At 57.4% G+C, this 22,241-nt stretch overlaps 1 protein-coding gene across 9 annotated transcripts in view; it reads left to right on the top strand.

Annotated features, from left to right (window-relative positions):
• Positions 1-22,241, top strand: part of SHANK3 (SH3 and multiple ankyrin repeat domains 3) — a 769,810-nt gene that overhangs the window by 96,577 nt on the left and 650,992 nt on the right. For 8 of the 9 annotated variants that reach the window (XR_013635242.1, XM_073329054.2, XM_073329055.2 and 5 more), the window contains exon 1: positions 4,228-4,369. Coding sequence is in view for 8 of the 9 variants with exons in the window: in XM_073329054.2 (XP_073185155.1) it covers positions 4,307-4,369 (63 nt within the window). In the remaining variant the exon portion in view is untranslated. Of the gene's footprint in view, positions 1-4,048; positions 4,370-22,241 lie in introns of those variants that run through there. The other variant, XM_073329053.2, reaches the window with a different exon arrangement.

Genomic DNA, 22,241 nt, shown 5'->3' with positions numbered 1-22,241 from the left:
ATCTTGGGTCAAGCTTCGGATTTCCCAGGAGACCCTGTGTCACGGAGTCCCCGGGCGATGCTGGCCTGTGGGGGCCAGAGGGTCCTGCTCCCCAACTCCACAATCAGACATGACTCTCAGCCAGCCAGTAAAACAGAAGGTTTATTAGACGACGGGAACATGGTCTAACACAGAGCTTGCAGGTGCAGAGAACAGGACCCCTCAGCTGGGTCCATTTTGGGGGGCAGTGAGCCAGACAACCACGTCTGCCCTTCACTCCATGTCCCCAGCCAGCCCCAAACTGAAACTCTCTCCAGCCCCTCCTCCTCTGGGCTTTGTCCCTTTCCCGGGCCAGGAGGTCACCGGATTCCTTTGTTCTCCAATCCTTTAGCTCTCACCTTGCAGAGGGGAAGGGCCAGGCCATCAGGTGCCAGGAAACAGGGTGTCGGCCATTCTCTGTGTCCAGACCCCTGCACACCCCTGCCCTCCAGGGCTCTGCAAGGATCATACACCCTTATCCCACCACCTAGATACTTAAGAACTGCCTAGGGGAAACTGAGGCACCCCCACACTGTTAAAAGGAAACATTAAGAACAGTCCTGCTTCGTCACACCCTGCAGCAGCCGGGAGAGCCAGGCTAAATCTGGGGTCAAGCTTCGGCTTTCCCAGCAGACCCTGAACCAGCCGGGAGAGCCAGGCTAAATCTGGGGTCAAGCTTTCACTGATGCCAGCCCTCTGCAGTCCCCTGGCCTCCGGGCTCGCTGCCTGGGGGCAGGGCCATTAATTATTTCCTGGACAGATCCAGGTCATCCCGTAAATCTCCTCAGCTCTTTGACACTCTTCAAAACAGAAATAGCCCCAAAGCACAAAGTGGATTAACACCTTGAGGCCCAGCTCTGCTTGGCCCTGGAGCTGCTTCTCTTGAAGGGGCAGAGTCCTTCGATCTCTGCTCAGCTGGGCCTTGGCAGCACTGGGGATTGCTCCAGCTCCAGTCATGATACCAGGGTAAGCGCCGTGGGTGCAGAGTGACTTTGCATGTCCGCATTAGGGGCTACATGGGTACAGCCTCACCAGTGGCTGTAACTGGGGCAAATCCCCCCCTACCGAGAACGGTTTGGGGTCAGGGGATGGGTGGGGTCAGGGGGAGGGGGCGGAGTCAGGGGCTGGTGTGACCATGGGGAAGGGTGGAGTTGGGGGCTGGTGTGGTGGGAGGGTGACTCGTGCGCAGTGCTCCTGGGTCACTGTTATCCTCACTGCAGGAGACACAACAGCTTTGGCTTAAAGAAAAGGAGTACTTTTGCTTAGTGGCTGGTAACACTCAAGCACTGAAAGGGTTAACAGATGCCAGGGTCCAAATTCAGCCGTGGAGTTCATTTCCCTTGGAAATCGAGTGGGGCTGGCGCCCCTTGGACCACACCCATGGGTCATGCTGATAGTGCCTCTCACTGTGGCCTCTGGCCTCCCAGCAGCTGGAAATCCCCAGCCTGGTCCCTCCAGGAGATTTTGCTGCAGAAGGGAGGGGGGTGGAAAGGAAGAAGCAGAGGGATGGAAGGAATGGGCCCCCTTCCCTGACACTGTTTGCCGGCTGACTCCTTCCATCACTGGAAGGGGTGTGAGGAATCAGAGGGGTTCAAAGAGGGGCAGCAGGAATGATCGGGGGGCTGGAGAGGCCGACAGGATCGGCCCTGCTGACCTTTGTGGGGAGGCAAAGGAGCAGGGATGTGATGGAGTACTGGCAAATGGAGAAAGAGTGTTTCACTTTCCCCCAGTGCAGGGAGATGAGGGGCCCTGTCACCCCACTACAGCTCAGGCCTAGACTCCCCTGAGCCACATCAATGAAGGGCAAATTCAAAACTGACATAAGGAAATGCTTTTTCACACAATGCACAGCCAGCCTGTGGAACTCACTGCCACAGGACATCAGTGAGGCCAACAATTTAGCGGGATTCAACCAAGGCTCAAACACTGACTTGGGTAACAAGAGCACCCTGACTAACAGTACATATTAAAATAGACCAGCATTTGGGGAGGGCTGTAAACCATCCCTGGCCAGGGGCCAGCCTGATTATTGGGGGTCAGGAGGAACCAAGCTAGCCCATTGCTGCCCCTTCCCAGCCTGTTGGAGACCAGAGGCTGGGCTAGGTGGGTCCTGGCTTGATCCAGGCTGGCCATCCTCATGAACTTAAGAGAGGAGAGCTAATGGGTCTTGCTGGCAGAGCCCCAGGGAACTGAGGGACAGGGGCTGGCCCCAGAGCGGGGAGGCACCCCTTGATTTCCCCAAGGGGTGCAGTGCCGGGGGGGCTGGGACATCCCAGGGGGTGCAGTGCCGGGGGTGGGCTAGGGTTCCCCCAAGAGGGGGTGCATTCTTGGGCAGGCAGTACTGGGGGAATGGGGATTCTCCCCATGCAGTGATGGGATTCCCCAGAGGGTGCAGTATCAGGCAGGGATGGAATCCCTGGGGGGGGGGGTGCAGTGCCAGGTGGGCTGGGATCCCCAGAGGGTACAGTGCTGGGGGATTGGGATCCCCCAAGGGTGCAGTGCCAGGGGGGCGGGGATCCCCAGAGGGGGGTGCAGTGCCAGGCGGGCTGGGATCCCCAGAGGGTACAGTGCTGGGGGATTGGGATCCCCCAAGGGTGCAGTGCCAGGGGGGCGGGGATCCCCAGAGGGGGGTGCAGTGCCAGGCGGGCTGGGATCCCCAGAGGGTACAGTGCTGGGGGATTGGGATCCACGGGGGTGGGGTGCAGTGCCAGGATGGTGGGGATCCCCAGAGGGTGCAGTGTTGGGGGATTGGGATCCCCCCGAGGGTGCAGTGCCAGGGGGCAGGGATCCCCAGGGGGGTTTAGTGTCAGGGGGGCAGGGATCCCCGGGGGGGGTTTAGTGCCAGGAGGGTGGGGATCCCTGGGGGGGTGTAGTGCCAGGGGGGCGGGGATCTCCAGTGGTTGCAGTGACAGGTGGGTGGGGTTCCTGAGAGGGGGGTGCAGTGCCAGGGGGGTGGGGATCCCCAGGGGGGTGCAGTGCCGGCGCGGTGGGGCTCCCCAGGGGGTGGTGGGGATGTGGGGATTCCCCTGGGGGGGGTGCAGTGCTGGGGGGGCGGTGGGTATCCCCAGGGGCAGGGGGATCCCCCTGCGGGGGCGCAGTGCCGGGGGGTTGGGGATCCCCAGGGGGCGGGGGGATCCCCTGCGGGAGTGCAGTGTCAGGGGGGCGGTGGGGCTCCCCAGGGGGGTGCAGTGACAAGTGGGTGGGGTTCCTGAGAGGGGGGTGCAGTGCCGGGGGGCAGGGATTCCCAGGGGGGTGCAGTGCCGGGTGGGCGGTGGGGCTCCCCAGGGGCCGGGGGGATCCCCGGGGGGGCGCAGTGCCGGGGGGGCGGTGGGGCTCCCCAGGGGCCGGGGGATCCCCGGGGGGGCGCAGTGCCGGGGGGCGAGGGGGCTCCCCAGGGGCCGGGGGGATCCCCGGGGGGGCGCAGTGGGGCTCCCCAGGGGCCGGGGGGATCCCCGGGGGGGCGCAGTGCCAGGGAGCGGGGGGGATCCCCAGGGGCCGGGGGGATCCCCGGGGGGGCGCAGTGCCAGGGAGCGGGGGGGATCCCCAGGGGCCGGGGGATCCCCGGGGGCGCAGTGCCGGGGGGGGCGAGGGGGTTCCCCAGGGGCCGGGGGGATCCCCGGGGGCGCAGTGCCGGGGGGCGGGGGGATCCCCAGGGGCCTGGGGGATCCCCGGGGGGGCGCAGTGCCGGGGGGGCGAGTGGGCTCCCCAAGGGCCGGGGGGATCCCCGGGGGGGCGCAGTGCCAGGGAGCGGGGGGATCCCCAGGGGCCGGGGGGATCCCCGGGGGCGCAGTGCCAGGGAGCGGGGGGGCTCCCCAAGGGCCGGGGGGATCCCCGGGGGGGCGCAGTGCCAGGGAGCGGGGGGCTCCCCAGGGGCCGGGGGGATCCCCGGGGGGGGCGCAGTGCCAGGGGGGGCGAGGGGGCTCCCCAGGGGCCGGGGGGATCCCCGGGGGCGCAGTGCCGGGGGGCGGGGGGGATCCCCAGGGGCGGCACCCCGGCCCGGCGGTGACTCTCTCTCTCCCCCCCCGGCCAGCGCTGCGCTGTGCGGGCTCTAGGTCCCGCGGCCCCGCCGCCCCCGCGCCGCCCCCCGCCCGCACGGACCATGCCGCTGCCGCCCGCCGCCGGCCAACATGAGACTCCGGAGCCGCCGCCGGAGCAGCCGCCGCCTGCGCGCCCGCCCCGCGCGGTGGCCGGGGAGCCGGGGGAGCCCGCGGGCCGCGCCCGGGACGAGACCCCCTATGCCAGCATCGAGCCCCCGGCCCCCCGCGCCGAGCCGCCGCCGCCGGCCCGCATGGAGGACGCCGCCGCCAGCGCCATCGTGGTGCGCATCGGGATCCCCGACCTGCAGCAGACGGTGAGTGGGGCCGGGCGGGACCGGCGCGGGATCCGGAGCGGGACCGGCCGGCGCCCCTGGGACCCGCCGGCCCCCGCCGAGGGGCTGTGACAGCCGCCGCTTAACCCCTGCGCTGCTGGAGCCCCGCGGCAGGTCCCCGCTGAACGCGGCGCTTGCTGCCTGGCTAAACTTTACCCCAACTGCAGCGCCGGGGAGAGCTGGGCGGAGGAGGGGAGAGGCTCCCAGCCCAGACCCTTCCAGCGAGAGTCCAGCTGGGGCCCAGCTGCCCCCGGCTGGGAGCGTGCCGTGGGAACCCTCTCCCCGGCTGGGTGTGTGGCGTGGGAACCTCTCCCCGGCTGGGTGTGTGGCGTGGGAACCCCTCCCCGGCTGGGTGCACGGGAACCCTCTCCCCGGCTGGGTGCACGGGAACCCTCTCCCCGGCTGGGAGCGTGGCACGGGAACCCTCTCCCCGGCTGGGTGCACGGGAACCCTCTCCCCGGCTGGGAGCGTGGCATGGGAACCCTCTCCCCGGCTGGGAGCGTGGCATGGGAACCCTCTCCCCGGCTGGGAGCGTGGCATGGGAACCCTCTCCCCGGCTGGGAGCGTGGCATGGGAACCCTCTCCCCGGCTGGGAGCGTGGCATGGGAACCCTCTCCCCGGCTGGGAGCGTGGCATGGGAACCCTCTCCCCGGCTGGGAGCGTGGCATGGGAACCCTCTCCCCGGCTGGGAGCGTGGCATGGGAACCCTCTCCCCGGCTGGGAGCGTGGCATGGGAACCCTCTCCCCGGCTGGGTGTGTGGCACGGGAACCCTTCCCCGGCTGGGTGCACGGGAACCCTTCCCCGGCTGGGAGCGTGCCGTGGGAACCTCTCCCTGGCTGGGTGCACGGGAACCCTCTCCCCGGCTGGGTGCGTGGCTTGGGAACCCTCTCCCCGGCTGGGTGCGTGGCATGGGAACCCTCTCCCCGGCTGGGAGCGTGGCATGGGAACCCTCTCCCCGGCTGGGAGCGTGGCATGGGAACCCTCTCCCCGGCTGGGAGCGTGGCATGGGAACCCTCTCCCCGGCTGGGAGCGTGGCATGGGAACCCTCTCCCCGGCTGGGAGCGTGGCATGGGAACCCTCTCCCCGGCTGGGAGCGTGGCATGGGAACCCTCTCCCCGGCTGGGAGCGTGGCATGGGAACCCTCTCCCCGGCTGGGAGCGTGGCATGGGAACCCTCTCCCCGGCTGGGAGCGTGGCATGGGAACCCTCTCCCCGGCTGGGTGCGTGGCATGGGAACCCTCTCCCCGGCTGGGTGCGTGGCATGGGAACCCTCTCCCCGGCTGGGAGCGTGGCATGGGAACCCTCTCCCCGGCTGGGTGCGTGGCATGGGAACCCTCTCCCCGGCTGGGTGCGTGGCATGGGAACCCTCTCCCCGGCTGGGTGCGTGGCATGGGAACCCTTCCCCGGCTGGGTGCGTGGCATGGGAAACCTCCCCGGCTGGGTGCACGGGAACCTCTCCCCGGCTGGGTGCGTGGCTTGGGAACCCTCTCCCCGGCTGGGTGCGTGGCTTGGGAACCCTCTCCCCGGCTGGGTGCGTGGCTTGGGAACCCTCTCCCCGGCTGGGTGCGTGGCATGGGAAACCTCCCCGGCTGGGTGCACGGGAACCCTCTCCCCGGCTGGGTGCGTGGCTTGGGAACCCTCTCCCCGGCTGGGTGCGTGGCTTGGGAACCCTCTCCCCGGCTGGGTGTGTGGCATGGGAAACCTCCCCGGCTGGGTGCACGGGAACCCTCTCCCCGGCTGGGTGCGTGGCTTGGGAACCCTCTCCCCGGCTGGGTGCGTGGCTTGGGAACCCTCTCCCCAGCTGGGTGCGCGCCTGCCACTGGAACTGGTGCTGCCCCAGCCCTGCACCCAGGTGGTAGGACCAGAGGAGCGGGCATGACAAGCTCCATCATGCCCTGTCTCATCCATCCCCCCAGCCTGGCTCCTCAGGGCTGGCCTGGAGTATGCCCCAGTCCCTGGGAGCCAGGGACTCAGCCCTGGACTCTGACTCGCTCGCCGCCCCCCCCTCCCCCAGCACTGCTGGCAGGGAGAGCTGCTGAGTCTGAAAGACCAGGAGCAAATTCCCAGCTAATCAGGCCCCTTGCGGCTGCCAAGCACAGGGCCAGTCCCAGCTGGGGAGTTGAAGGAGCTGGCATCCCCTCGGTGCCCCTGTGCAGTGTGCCTGATGGTGAGGGTTGGTTCTCCCTCTTATTCTGCCCCAGCCACCTGGCTCCAGGCTGGGGCTCTCGCTTGCCTCTGCATCCGCCTGACAAGATGCAGTGATCTTGCAGAAGGAGCACCATTGCTGGGACAGGCAGTGCTGCAGATGGGAGAGGCACCGGGGCAGGCTGGCTGGCTGCACAGAGCTGCTCAGGAGGAAGAAACTGCCTGGGACTGGAGCCTGCTGCACATTAGGACATGGCTCCTAAGTCAATGCAGCGTCCTTCTGCCTCAGAGCACAGGCAGGGCTGCCTGAAGCCTGCGCTGACAGCAGGAGGGATGGAGCCAGGAGAGGAGCTGAGTTACTGTAGCACAGATTGAAACTAGTTACTGCTGGTCTGATACCTCACGGCGCATGATAAAGAGGGATTCTGCTGAGATCGGGCTGTTGGTGACGGGAGAGCTACAGCGGGTGTTAGTGGAGGGCACGGGGTATCAGTGAGGGGGTGTGACACCCCGTGCCCTGCTCTAACACCCGCTATATCACACCCCATCACTGAGACAGCGGGTGTTAGAGCAGGGCGCGGTGTATCAGTGAGGGGGTGTGATACAATCGGTGTTAGAGCAGGGCGCGGTGTATCTATCAGTGACGGGGTGTGATACACCGCGCCCTGCTCTAACACCCGCTGTATCACACCCGCTCACTGATACAACGTTCTCTGCTCGATCAGTGATGGAGTGTGATATGTTGTGGTCCGCTCTTAACACCTGCTGTGTCAGTGAGGTGTGTGTGATACATTGTAGTGTGCCCTGCCATAACACTCAGATATACCCGAGGGGGGTGTGATACAGCTGGGCGTTATAGCAGGGCACAGTGTGTCACTGAGGGCAGGGGTTGGAGCTGGTTGAGGGGTGTCACTGAGGGTGGGCGATGGAGCCGGGCCCAGGGCGTCGGTGGGCACTGGAGCCTGGTGTCAGTGAATGCGGGTGTTGGAGCAAGGCATGGGGTATGTGGGAGCTGTATTGCTGGGTGTTGCATGGCAGGGAGGGTGTGTCTACACTGCAGTAAAACACCCGTGGCTGGCCCGTGTCAGCTGATCCAGGCTCGCAGGGCTCTAAACTTGCTGTGTAGACATTCGGACTCTGGGACCCCTTGAGTGGGAGGGTCCCAGAGCCTGGACTCCAGCCTGAGCCCAGATGTCTACACTGCAGTTTTAGAGCCCCACGCCCTGAGCCCTGTGAGCCTGTCAGCGGCCGTGGGCCAGCCACGGGTATTACTGCAGGGTGAACATACCCTGCGTGGCTCTCCTGGCAGGCTGTGGTCTGGTAGCCTAACAACTCCGGATAACAACTCCGGATAACAGAGAGCACAAAGACTCTGCACCCGCCAATTCCAGAGCTATAGCTCAGTGGGGTGGTGAGCGTGAGACAACGTAGTGCTGAACAGGCTGGACTGCTGCCTATTCTGTGTCATCCATGGGTGGCCTGAGCGATGCCTCACCCCTGGGGAAGCACAGCAGTGGGGTCTGTTAGGGCAGATGCTGCTTCTCCTCTGGGATAGGGAAAGAGCTCTGAAATACTGCCCCATAGCACCCCCATGTTACCGCAATGTCCAGCATGCTCACAGGCAGGGGAATGGACTCTAGCTCCCCCTTCGGAGCTCTCTCCAGCACTGCTGCGTTAGCTCAGCCCTGCCTGGCGCGTGACCCCGTATTGCCCCCATACAGAATTTCCATCGGATGTCCCCATTCCTGAGAGATGGGACGGATTTCTGCAGATTTCTTTATTCTTTGTGAAATTTGTCCCAGCCCCTTCTAAGTGAGGGGCTCAGGGAGGAGGGTCTGAAGAACTCGGTGCTCTCGGCTCTGCAGAGCAGCTGGAAGGAGCTGTGGAGGCAAAGGAGGGACGCTGCACTGCCTTTGCTGTCGAAGAATCGACGGTGTGTTTTAATGAGAACTGACCTTGTGCTGCAGGAGAGGCCTCAGCACACGCTTGCTGGCACTGAGCAGCTCCTGCCAGAGCCTCTGCTGGGATTCTGAGCCAGGCCTTTTTGGACGGCTCTCCTTCCCTCCCTGGCCAGAGGGGCAGAGTGCTTTGGTGCCCCCACCCCTCCCTCTCACCAGCCTGTGTGTCGGCGGTGTCCATGCTAACCCCTCCGCCTTTCCCAGATTGATCCCTGCGGCCACAGCCCCCACTCGCCTGCCAGCCTCTGTCCCGGAGCCTGCTGGGTCACGCGACGCTGTCAGCAGTGGCCCAGTGGGGTTGTCAGTACAGTGCAGTCACACTTGGCATCGTTATCAGGATGCGGTGAGCCCACCTCTCATGAGCTGTTCCCCTTCCCTGGTGCCCTCTCCTCCTGTGGGCACCCAGTCGGCTTCCTGCTGCCCTCCAGGGCCCTGGCCCAGCCCTGCAAGGGGACAATCCCTGCCAGGCCATCCAGTCCCTCTCCAGGGTGGGGTAGTCACTACCTTGTCCAGACTGGCTCCCCTCATCAGCCCCAGGGCAGATTGTGGGTCAGGAGGCCTGGTGGGAGAACTGGGTGCTGCTCTGGCCCCATCACCAGAGAACGTGTGCATCTCTACAGGCCCAACCGAGGAGACCTCACCTTCCCTAAGGCGAATCTGTGCACACAGGAAGGGGGAGCAGAGAGGAAATGCGGCACTGCAGAGAGCCCACAGCTCTGCCAAGGAGCGGGCGGTGCACGTGTGCAGGGGGCCCATAGGGCTGTTCCACCACCGGCCCCGTGGGGCTGGGGGGCAGCTTAGCTCAGCAGGCCCAGGAGGCAGGCTGGTGACTTCCCGCTGGGGAAGGTGGCGCGTTTAACATGCAGGCAGGAATGTGGAGCGGTGGCAGAGGGGGTGTGTAGGGCATGGGCTGCTGCGCCCTGATAAGAGCAGAGAGGTGCTTGCATTCCACCAGGCAAGGCCTGCTCACACCACATGCCTGGTTAATGTTTAGAGGAATTCTCTGCAGTCTCGGCTCTGGCTCAGGGCACAGGCACCTGGCAATTTTACAGCCAGAGCTGGGAAGCTCCCAGCGTGGTCACGCACACAGCGCCAGGCGGATAACAACTCCGGATAACAGAGAGCACAAAGACTCTGCACCCGCCAACTCCAGAGCTATAGCTCAGTGGGGTGGTGAGCGTGAGACAACGTAGTGCTGAACAGGCTGGACTGCTGCCTATTCTGTGTCATCCACGGGTGGCCTGAGCGATGCCTCACCCCTGGGGAAGCACAGCAGTGGGGTCTGTTAGGGCAGATGTTGCTTCTCCTCTGGGATAGGGAAAGAGCTCTGAAATACTGCCCCATAGCACCCCCATGTTACCGCAATGTCCAGCATGCTCACAGGCAGGGGAATGGACTCTAGCTCCCCCTTCGGAGCTCTCTCCAGCACTGCTGCGTTAGCTCAGCCCTGCCTGGCGCGTGACCCCGTATTGCCCCCATACAGAATTTCCATCGGATGTCCCCATTCCTGAGAGATGGGACGGATTTCTGCAGATTTCTTTATTCTTTGTGAAATTTGTCCCAGCCCCTTCTAAGCCAAGCCACAGGGGTTTTTCTTTTTCTGCCACGCAGCTTGGGGGCCTCTTCCTGCAACCAGGAGCTACTAAATCAGCCGGACCTGTTTCAATGGGCCTGCCACCCTCTCCCGAGGATGGGGCAGGGGATCGCCGAGGGGTCTAAGGCACTAGCGCCAGGGATTTTAAAGCTGAGCTCTATGGCTCCATCCTCTGTGTGAGCAGATCCGGGCAGGGAATGTCCCTGATGGACAGTCCCATGTGGGAGGAGCCCCTCTGTGGCTCTTCTTAGCAAAGGCTCATGGAGAGGTAGCAGCTCTGCTCTCAGCTGCGCAAGGAGACCCATCTTCCCATGTTATCCCATAGTCCCATTACCTTCCAGAGCAGTGTTTGGGCATCGCTGTTTCGGACGTGTGTGGCAATAGCTCTGCAGCTCCCAGCAGAGATCGGGGCCCGTTGTGGCGGGCACTGTACAGACCCAGAGTGAGAGGCAGCCCCTCTCTGGACTTCCATCGACCCTGAGAATTAGCTCTTTAGGGCCTGGGAAGTGGGATATTACAGGCACCACATGGTTGTGGCTGAACTGGAGCCATCGGGACCCAGGTGGCGTAAAAGGGTTTTGTCCCGTCTCTATAGCTGGCTCCTAACTCACAGCCTGGCCTCCTGCAGGGCAAAACTTCCTGTCTGGGTTCCCTGCACATTAGGGTGACCATATGTCCCGCTTTGGCCGGGACAGACCCTTTTTTAAGCCCTGTTCCGGCCATCCCTACTTTTTTGGCAAAAAGTGCTCCACGGGCTAAGTGCTGCCTGCCCTCCTCGGCTCTGAACACCCTGCCTGGATCCTGCCCCCTGTCAGGGAGCGACAAGCCCTTGGCCCTTTCCCGGGGGATGATTCCCGTCCGGATCCATCCTCCTGTCAGGGAGCAACAGGCCCCTGACCCTTCTCTGGGGGTGCTTCTGGCTGGATCCATCCCGCTGTCAGGGAGTGACGGGGCCCTGGCCCTTCCCCCAGGGATGATTCCCAGATCCAACTGTCAGGGAGCGACAGGCCCCAGACTTTCCCATGGGGGCGATTCGTGGCTGTATGTGTCTCACAGGCTAGTTTTCCCTGATATTCTATCTGAGTTTCACTTCCTGTCCCTTTTGGATCCTCCTTTCCCCCTCGGGCTCTGTCCTAGCAGAGACTCACCCGCCCTTAGCCAGCTGTTCAGTGTTTCTCCGCATCTCCTTCCCTCCATCCCAGAGGGTCCTGTTGTGTGTCCCTGCACTCCCTCCATAGTCAGCATCGCTCTAGTCCTGTGGGGCTCAGCGCTGAGCCCTGCACCTCTGGGGTGGGAGAATCCAGCCTGAGCAGTAGCTGGCAGTAAGAGCCATCCTTCCCATCTTCTCTTTGCCTAGCAGCTGGCTTGTCAGGCTGGCAAGGCTGAGCATGCAGGCCCCCAGGAGCTCTGGGGTGCTGGGCAGGGAGCCCTTTTTCAGCTGTGTTCCTGGGGCTGCCCGAAGCTATTCCTGCTCCTTTTCCCTTGGAGTGAGGGTTCCAGCCTGGATCAGGCCTTTCGTCTTCCTGTGTTAGGAACAAGCAGCAGAGTGGCATTGTTCTCCAAGCATGCATGTGCCCTGGCACCCAGTAGTGCAGGGGCCTTGCCTGCTCTCCACTCCCAGGGCCCCCGCGGTCTCTGCGCGCCCTGCCTGCCCCCAGGGTCCACGCCGTCTCTGGGCCCCCTCCCTGCAACCTCGGAGGCTCCTCTCCCCTGTGAGACTCCCGGCCCAGGAACAGTGCATTCTGATCACAAGCAGGTAATTTCCACACTCGTTAGCTCTCACGATGGGAATCTCAGTAAGTTCCTCTGCAACTTGCCTGGCAGATTTGTAACTGCTCCTCTGCCCGGCTTTGCTGGTGCCTGCTCCCCCTGGCTGCCCTCTCAGTGCCTGATGCACCTCTGGGGAGAAGATGAGGTTTGAATCTCCAGGCTGAGACATTCTTGGCCAGCTCTGGCTCATACCCTCCCCTCCCCTCCTCCTGGCTCTGCCCCAACGGTGCCGTCCCTGGGTTGCACAGGGGGCTTCAGCCTCCAGCACTGGCCTAGAACGTGTAGGGTCAGGGTGTGTGTTGCCTTTTTGCTCTGGGCCATTCCCGGGGGGGTTGGTAAGGACCCTCCCTCTGAGCCAGCTCTCAGAGGATGCAGTGAGTTCAGTCCTGGGGTCCCTGGCTGGGCACGGCACAAGCCGCATGTGGGGTTAGTGCCACTAGTGGGTCAGGAGGGTTTCCACGCATTGGGCCAGACTCAGCAGCTGTTCTGCCAGCCCCTGGTTAAGGGGGAGGGCCTTTAGCGCTGGGCAGGTGTAGGCCTGCTGGCTCCGTACTCTGCCAGCCCTGTGGCACAGGCAGGACTGATGGGGCATACTGGAAGGGAGACTGGCCTATTTGCAGGTTGTCTGGACCCCTAGAGAGGAAGTGGGGTGCAGCGCACCTGGGATGCATGAGCTGCCTTCCAGCTGGGTTTACAGAAAGGCCCCGGGGCCTGGGAAGGGGCGGGCGGGAAGGGGCAGGGCATGTCGCTATTAATGTACATCGCTCAGGGGTGTGAATGGGGGACTGGAACAATGTGTACAGTGGGGGTGGGGCTGAGAGCCATTAAACCGAACTGTAAACTCTGGATATGAGGGAAACCACTTTGCGCCAGGGGGTGCAGCAGCTCCCCAGCACCTCTGGTTCCACCTATGGGTGTGAATACGCCACCCGCCGAGCGACATAAGTTGCACCGAGCTAAGCGCCGGTGTGGACAGCGCTAGGTCGTTGGGAGATGCTCTCTTGCTGACACAGCTACGCTGCTCGCTGCCGGGGTGGGGGTGGGGGTGGCGGGGGGGAGTATTTAAGTCCAGGGGAGAGCTCTCTCCCATTGGCTTAGACCGGCTCCATCTAGGGAGCTCAGTGCAGCTGTTAGCTCTCGAGTGTGGCCATAGCCTAGGAGAGAGCTGTCTGCAACAGAGGTGCCCGCGGGAAGGAGCGGCTGGACACTTGTAAGGGTGAGCTGGTGGGGGTGAGTTCTGCGCAGAACTGGCTAGAGCCAGGGAACCCTGCTAAGTTGCAGCTTGTGCAGCGGCCTTCGGAATGAGGGGAAGGAGTAATGTGGTCAGTGTAAGCTCAAAATGTGAACTGTAGACAGGGCATTGTCATCCTGTGGGCCTGTTTCCAGTAGGGTCCTGCAGGGATCGGTTCTTGGCTCTATGCTATTTAACATCTTTATCAATGACCTGGAAGCAAACATAAAATCATCGCTGATAAAGTTTGCAGATGACCCAGAAATTGGGGGAGTGGTAAATAATGAAGAGGACCCGTCACTGATACAGAGCGATCTGGATCTCCTGGTAAACTGGGTGCAATAAAACAATATGCATTTGAATTTGGCTAAACGGAAATGTATACATCTGGGAACAAAGAATTTAGGCTTTACTTCAGGATGGGCGACTCTACCCTGGGAAACAATGACTCTGAAAAAGCTTTGGGTGTTGAGGTGAATAATCAGCTCAATATGAGCTCCCGGTGTGACAAAAGGGCCAATGCGATCCTGGGGTGCATAAACCAAGGAATCTCTGGTAGGAGCAGAGCGGTTATTTTGCCACTCTCTGGAACTGGTGTGAACGGCTGGAATCCTGTGTCCCTTTCTGGTGCCCACAACTCAAGAAGGGTGCTGATAAATTGGAGAGGGGTCAGAGAAGAGCCACGAGAATGATTAAAGGGAGAAAAATCTCATAGAGAGAGACTCAAGGAGCTCAATCTGTTTAGCTTACCAAAGAGAAGGCTAAGGGGTGACTTTATTACAATCTATGAGTACTACAAGGGGAACAAATATTTAAAATGGGCTCCTCAATCTAGCAGAGGAAGGTCTAACAGGGTCCAGTGGCTGGAAGTTGAAGCTAGACAAATTCAGACTGGAAATAAGGTATAAATGTTTAACGGTGACAGTAATTAACCATTGGAACAATTTACCAAGGGTTGGGATGGATTCTCCATCACTGACCATTTTTAAACCAAGATTGGATTTTTGTCTAAAAGCTTTGCTCTAGAAATTATTGTGGGGCAGGTCTCTGACCCATGCTACATAGGAGGCCAGACTAGGTGATCACAATGGCCCCTTCTGGACTTGGAATCTATGAATAAAGGGGAAACTGAGGCAAGTGCACCTGTCATGCCACAGGAGAGCAACCTGAGGTGGGTGTTGTCTTTCACAGGAGTCCTGTTGGCAGGGCCAACAATACCTCGCTCTCTCCCAGACAGATTCTGGGGGGAGTCCTTGGGTCTGCACAGGGGATGCAGTCTCTCAAGCATCTGTGCAATGGCAGAGGCTCTGGGTGCTGGTCCCTTGGTCCTCCATTGTCCAATCAAGGAGATGAGTTCCCTTCTGAATGGCAGTGAGCGGAGGTGAAGGTGCACTCAGAGTGGAGCAGGGCAAGAACCTGATTCTCCTTCCAGCTTGGCCCATGGAGGGTGCAAATGTAAGAGGAGAGCGCTGGGAGCGGGGGCTGGGCACTAGGAAGACTATATGGCTCAGCTTTAACTGGAGGGGGCAGGAGTGGACAAGGGAGGGGGGTACAAATAATGAATGGAAAGAGAAGATAGACTGGAGGCTGCTGTTTGCACACTCACAATATGAGAACCGGGAATCTGAATGGCAGCACATTCAAACTGCTAAAAGGAAATAGTCTTTTACAGAGCCAGGGGGACTGCTCCCGCACGCCTTTAGCAAAGAGCTTGACAAGAGTGAGGAAAGGATCAGCCACTGATATGGATAATGGGCCCATCCCCAGCTACGTGAGATGGGATGAAAAGAAGGGCTCTGAACCCTAAGTCTGCAGGGTGTGATCCAGCCACTCGCTGGTGGGGTTAGGGAGACACTCCCTTTGAGCAGGTACTTCCACAATTGCCTACTGGGGCTGTCAGACTTTCCTCTGCTATGGCTGATGTTGGCTGCTGCCAGAGACAGGCTGTGTTGTTTGTACTTCAGTTGTACCTGGGGGCCCCGGGCAGTGCCCCACCGTGCTGGGTGGCGCTCAGGCACAGTACAGAGTCCCGGCCCTGCAGCCCGCAATGCACTGTTGACAGAACTCATGCTCCTGTTGTCCAAACACAGCCAGATCCCCCTGGGACCCTCTGTGCTGTCTGATCATGTCTAGATGGAAGTTTTTGCTGCTGTTCCAACTCGAGTTAGCTAATGCAGGTGTGAACGCCCATCCACATGCTCACCACCTTTGCGTGCTGCTGGAGTGGCAGCGTGCCCTGGGTCTTGGGGGTGAGCGGGTGAGCAGTTGGCAGGGCCTAGGAGAATGCACTCTCCTGCAGGGTGCAAGTGGGCTGGATTTAGTGCTCTCTCATTCTGGCGTCAGTGAGTGAAAAGAAGGATGTGGTTCAGTTTGGAATGGAGGGCAGCAAGCTCAGTCAGTCAGGGCAGAGGTGTGACCTGAAGGATCGCAGTTCATTCCCAGGGGATCTCAGGAGTCTTTTGGTGATGTGTCAGAATGGGCTGGAGAGAGAGATGGGGGTTATAGATGGGGACCAGTTATGTTCACAGATGTCCCCACAGGTGACACTGACACCTGCCACAGAGCTCTTGGGGAGGGCTGGAGAACATAAGAATGGCTATAGTGGGTCAGACCAAAGGTCCATCTATCCCAGTGTCCTGTCTTCCGACAGTGGCCAATGCCAGGTGCCCCAGAGGGAATGAACAGAACAGGGAATCATCAAGTGATCCATCCCGTCGCCCATTCCCAGCTTCTGGCAAACAGAGGCTAGGGACACCATCCCTGCTCATCCTGGCTAACAGCCACTGATGGACCTATCCTCCATGAATATATCTAGTTCTTTTTTGAAACCCTGTTATAGTCTTGGCCCTCACAACATCCTCTGGCAAGGAGTTCCACAGGTTGACGGTGCATTGTGTGAAAAAATACTTCCTTTTGTTTGTTTTAAACATGTTGCCTTTTAATTTCATGGGGTGTCCCTTAGTTCTTGTGTTATGAGAAGGAGTAAATAACACTACCTTATTTACTTTCTCCACACCAGTCATGATTTTATAGACCTGAATCATATCCTCCTTTGGTCATCTCTTTTCTAAGCTGAAAAGTCCCAGTCTTATTAATCTCTCCTCATATGGCAGCCATTCCATACCCCTAATCATTTTTGTTGCCCCTTTTCTGAACCTTTTCCAATTCCAATGTATCTTTTTTGAGATGGGGCGACCACATCTGCTTGCAGTATTCAAGATGTGGGCATACCATGGATTTCTATAGAGGCAATGTGATATTTTCTGTCTTATTATCTATCCCTTTCTTAATGATTCCCAGCATTCTGTTCGCTTTTTTAAACTGCTGCTGCACATTGAGTGGATGTTTTCAGAGAACTATCCACAGTGACTCCAAGATCTCTTTCTTGAGTGGTAACAGCTAATTTAGACCCCATCATTTTATACAGATAGTTGGGATTATGTTTTCTAATGTGCATTACTTTGCATTTATCCATATTGAATTTCATCTGCCATTTTGTTGCCCAGTCATCCAGTTTTGGGAGATCCCTTTGTAACTCTTCACAATCTGCTTTGGACTTAACTATCTTGAGTAGTTTTGTATCATCTGTAAATTTTACCACCTCCCTGTTTACCCCTTTTTCCAGATCATTTATGAATATATGGAATAGGATTAGTCCCAGTACTGGGAGGACATTATTTACCTCTCTCCTTTCTGAAAACTGACCACTTATCAGTGAGGGGATGTGAAACAGCAGATGTTAGAGGAGGGCATGGTGTATCAGTGGGTGTGTGTGATTGGTAACTGGTTAAAAGATAGGAAACAAAGGTAACTGATACCCCGTGCCCTGCTCTACCCCCCACTGTATCAGTGGCTGTGTGTGTGATACGGTGGGGGGGGGTACAGCAGGGTACAGGGTATCAGTTGCCTTTGTTTCCTATCTTTTAACCAGTTACCAATCCATGAGAGGACCTTCCCTCTTATCCCATGACAGCTTACTTTGCTTAAGAGCCTTTGGTGAGGGACCTTGTCAAAGGCTTTCTGAAAACCTAAGTACACTATATCCACTGGATCCCCCTTGTCACCTGCTTGTTGAACCTCTCAAAAAATTCTAGTTGATTGGTGTGGCATGATTTCCCTTTATAAAAACTATGCTGACTCTTCCCTAACAAATTCTGTTCATCTATGTCTCTGACAATTTTGTTCTTTACTGTTGTTTCAACCAGTTTGCCTGGTACTGAAGTCAGGCTTACTGGCCTGTAATTGCTGGGTTCACCCTGGGAGCCCAGAGGTGACCCCGTTGGAGGGAAGGGGTGAGTGACTCCTGAAGAGGGGATGTACTGGAGCCTGCCTTGTTGACTTCAGGAAAGCTTTAGATCAGGGTTTCTCAAACTTCATTGCACCGCCACCCCCTTCTGACAACAAAAATTACTACATGACCCCGGAAATGGGGACCAAAGCCCGAGCCCTATCTCCCTGGGGGGCCCAAAGCTTGAGGTCTTCAGCCATGGGCTGTGGGGCTCAGACTTTGGCTTCAACCCCGAGCCCCAGCAAGTCTAACACCAGCTCTGGTGATCCCATTAAAATGGGTTTGTGACCCACTTTGGGGTCCCAACCCACAGTCAGAGAACTGCTGCTTTAGACGAAGCACCGTGTGCATAAATGCTTGATTCTGAGACTGACCAGCCAGGATCTGGCACAAAGCTACGTAAATCAGAGAGCAAATTGGTTACATGGTGTGACAGACTAGAAACCATCTGTCCAGGACTTACCTATTCTATCACTTGAAATCATCAACAGAGCAGAGACCCTAAGGAAGGAGGGGGTTACTCAGCATGCCAGCTAGGTCTCTAAGCCCAGGTTTATGGGAGACTCAGAGCCAGAGAGCAGGTAGGATGGCCAGCCAGGGACAATTAACACAGACAAGGAGGGGAAGCAGGCTGGATCAAGAACAGACAGTCCTCTTAGTGGGAAGATGCTAAATTGGGATGAAAGACAAAAAGCAGTTTGTGGGGGCGACACTGAACTGTGGACAAGCTCCTTTTGGTACCGCTGCTTCAGTGCAAACAAGTCCACGTCTCTCAGGAACTGCAGGGAACCAGGGATCCATAACTGTCCATGGCAGCAGACACTGTTGGCAATGACTCTAGACCTTGCAGGAGGGAGGAGGAGAGATGGCCACAGCTCCCCTCAGTCACCCCTTGCATTTCAGAAATGTTCAGGATCTGTAACTGAGCTGACTCCGGGGATGCACTCTTAGGGGCTAAGAGCTGGACACTGGTGCAAAGGGTCACAGGACTATTGGGAGCGACAATGGGTGCTCGAGAAATGCGACTGTCTATTTGCTGATTTCTTGTCTGTAGCTTCAGTGTTCTGGGCCTCTTAGGATCAGCTCAAGGAGTCTCAGGCCAATGAATAGTGTGTGACCCAGGCTGTTTTGGTGTGCGTAGGAATTGCTAATTCCTGTCCTGATGAACCATGTTTGAATGCAGTCTATGCTGTTTCATAGTGCTTGGGAATTTCATTCAGGCCTTCCCTGTAGAGGCGATTAAGCTTTTGATCTTTTTCAGAGATTCCAAGGCCAGAAGGGACAATTGTGATCTGACCTTCTGTATGTAGCACAGATTATAGAATTTTTTCACAATAATTCCTAGACCTGAGCTTTTAGAAAAACATCCAGTCTGGATTTAAAAATTGTCAGTGGTGGAGAAACGACCACGACCCTTGGTAAATTGTTCCAATGGTTAATAATTGTCACTGTTAAAAATATACCCCTTATTTCCAGTCTGAATTTATCTACCTTCGACTTCCAGCCATTGAATCACAGAATCATAGAATATCAGAGTTGGAAGGGACCTCTGGAGGTCATCAAGTCCAACCCCCTGCTCAAAGCAGGACCACTCCCCAACTAAATCATCCCAGCCAGGGCTTTCTCAAGCCTGACCTTAAAAACTTCTAAGGAAGGAGATTCCACCACCTCCCTAGGTAACGCATTCTAGTGTTTCACCACCCTTCTAGTGAAAAAGTTTTTCCTAATATCCAACCTAAACCTCCCCCACTGCAACTTGAGACCATTACTCCTTGAGACCATTACTCATCTGCTATCACTGAGAATAGTCTAGATCCATCCTCTTTGGATCCACCTTTCAGGTAGTTAAAAGCAGCTATCAAATCCCCCCTCATTCTTCTCTTCCGTAGACTAAACAATCCCAGTTCCCTCAGCCTCTCCTCATAAGTCATGTGTTCCAGACCCCTAATCATTTTTGTTGCCCTTCGCTGGACTCTCTCCAATTTTTCCACATCCTTGTTGTAGTGTGGGGCCCAAAACTGGACACAGTACTCCAGATGAGGCCTCACCAATGTCGAATAGAGGGGAACGATCACATCTCTCGATCTGCTGGCAATGCCCCTACTTATACACCCCAAAATGCCATTGGCCTTCTTGGCAACAAGGGCACACTGTTGACTCATATCCAGCTTCTCGTCCACTGTCACCCCTAGGTCCTTCTCTGCAGAACTGCTGCCGAGCCATTCGGTCCCTAGTCTGTAGCGGTGCATGGGATTCTTCCGTCCTAAGTTCAGGACTCTGCACTTGTCCTTGTTGAACCTCATCAGATTTCTTTTGGCCCAATCCTCCAATTTGTCTAGGTCCCTCTGTATCCTATCCCTGCCCTCCAGCGTATCTACCACTCCTCCCAGTTTAGTGTCATCCGCAAACTTGCTGAGGATGCAATCCACACCATCCTCCAGATCATTAATGAAGATATTAAACAAAACTGGCCTGAGGACCGACCCTTGGGGCACTCCGCTAGATACTGGCTGCCAACTAGACACGGAGCCATGGATCACTACCCGTTGAGCCCGACAATCTAGCCAGCTTTCTACCCACCTTGTAGTGCATCCATCCAGCCCATACTTCTTTAACTTGCTGGCAAGAATAGTGTGGGAGACCGTGTCAAAAGCTTTGCTAAAGTCAAGAAACAATACATCCACTGCTTTCCCTTCATCCACAGAACCAGTAATCTCATCATAAAAGGCGATTAGATTAGGCAGGCATGACTTTCCCTTGGTGAATCCATGCTGACTGTTCCTGATCACTTTCCTCTCTTCTAAGTGCTTCAGAATTGATTCCTTGAGGACATGCTCCATGATTTTTCTGGGGACTGAGGGGAGGCTGATTGGCCTGTAGTTGCCAGGATCCTCCTTCTTCCCTTTTTTTAAAGATTGGCACTACATTAGCCTTTTTCCAGTCATCTGGGACTTCCCCGGATCGCCATGAGTTTTCAAAGATAATGACCAATGGCTCTGCAATCACATCTTACAAAAACCCTTCTTGTTACTCTTGACATCTCTGGCTAGCTGCAGCTCCAGGTGCGATTTGGCTCTCCTGATATCATTCCTACATGCCTGAGCAATATTTTTATACTCTTCCCTGGTCATTTGTCCAATCTTCCACTTCTTGTAAGCTTCTTTTTTGTGTTTAAGATCAGCAAGGATTTCACTATTAAGCCAAGCTGGTCGCCTGCCGTATTTACTATTCTTTCTACACATCGGGATGGTTTGTCCCTGTAACCTCAATAGGGATTCTTTAAAATACAGCCAGTTCTCCTGGACTCCTTTCCCCCTCATGTTATTCTCCGAGGGGATCCTGCCCATTCGTTCCCGGAGGGAGTCAAAGTCTGCTTTTCTGAAGTCCAGGGTCCATATTCTGCTGCTTTCCTTTCTTCCCTGTGTCAGGATCCTGAACTCGACCATCTCATGGTCACTGCCTCCCAGGTTCCCATCCACTTTTGCTTCCCCTACTAATTCTTCCCAGTTTGTGAGCAGCAGGTCAAGAAGAGCTGCGCCCCAGTTGGTTCCTCCAGCACTTGCACCAGGAAATTGTCCCTTACAGTTTCCAAAAACTTCCTGGATTGTCTGTGGGATTGGATTGGGTTAGATCTTTTTCTGCTACATTGAAGAGCCTGTTATCAAATATTTGTCCCCCATGTATATACTTTCCGGACTACGATCAGATTACCCCTTAATCTTCTCTTTGTTAAACTAAATAGATGGAGCTCCTTGAGTCCATCGCTATGGGCATGTCTACACTGCAGCTGGGAGCCAGCCCCTAGCCTGCTAAAAACAGCAATGTGGACATGAGTGCTTAGGCTGCGGCTTGGATTCGCCTGGGCCGGGGAGGCTTGACTATAAGTATTAGGGAGGGAATGACTCTATAGCCTGGTGGTTCGGGTGCCCACCTGGGAGATGGCAGAGCAGGGTCCAGTCCCCCTGCTCCAATCCCTCCTCAATTATTTATCCAAACTGGAACAACTTCAATAGGAAAGAGTGAGGGAGTCCCATATCAGAGTATCCCCATCGCCCAGCGCTTAGAACTCTCTCCGGAGAGGTGGGAGACGTCTGTACAAATCCTTTCTCCCCATCAAGCAGAGGGAGGAGAACCTGGGTCTCCCAAGTCCTGGCTGAGTGCTGTAGCCAATGGGTAGTCACCACCACCACCTCCTTCTCTTGCTCTGGCCATTCCATGTGGAGCTGCGTGTCTGCCTACATCATTCTTACAAGAAGTGGCTTAGGTGCCCAAGCTGCCTGGCTGCACATCATCCTCTGTCACAGCCAAATGCACGTGCAACACACTCTGCATCCCCTCCTCGCACGTCACCATACACGCATGCACACACACTGTGCATCTCTCCTTGCACATCACCCTCCATCGCAGACACACACGTGCACACACACTCCTGCATCCCCTCCCGCACGTTACCCTCCATTGCAGCCACGTGTGTGTGGAGCGGGGTTCCTGTTCATGAATCGCTAGTAGAGATAGGCACCTCCCTGCAGCCTGGATCTAGGTGCCTGTATCCCTGAGTGGGAGGAGCTTAAAACATGCTTTTCATTGCCATCTCTCACTGGCTATCTTAGGCAGCTACCTGCCTAATGTGCTGGCTTTTGTGAGTCACACTCTGTGGTACTTGTGGCACCTTAGAGACTAACCAATTTATTTGAGCATGAGCTTTCGTGAGCTACAGCTCACTTCATCGGATGCATACTGTAGAAAGTATACTGTAGCTCACGAAAGCTCATGCTCAAATAAATTGGTTAGTCTCTAAGGTGCCACAAGTCCTCCTTTTCTTTTTGCAAATACAGACTAACACGGCTGTTACTCTGAAACTCTGTGGT

The sequence above is a fragment of the Lepidochelys kempii genome, chromosome 1 (assembly GCF_965140285.1).
Source record: "Lepidochelys kempii isolate rLepKem1 chromosome 1, rLepKem1.hap1, whole genome shotgun sequence".
Lineage (NCBI taxonomy): Eukaryota > Metazoa > Chordata > Testudines > Cheloniidae > Lepidochelys > Lepidochelys kempii.
The sequence above is the reverse complement of the archived record's forward strand: the minus strand, read 5'-3'. Positions and strand labels throughout refer to the sequence as shown.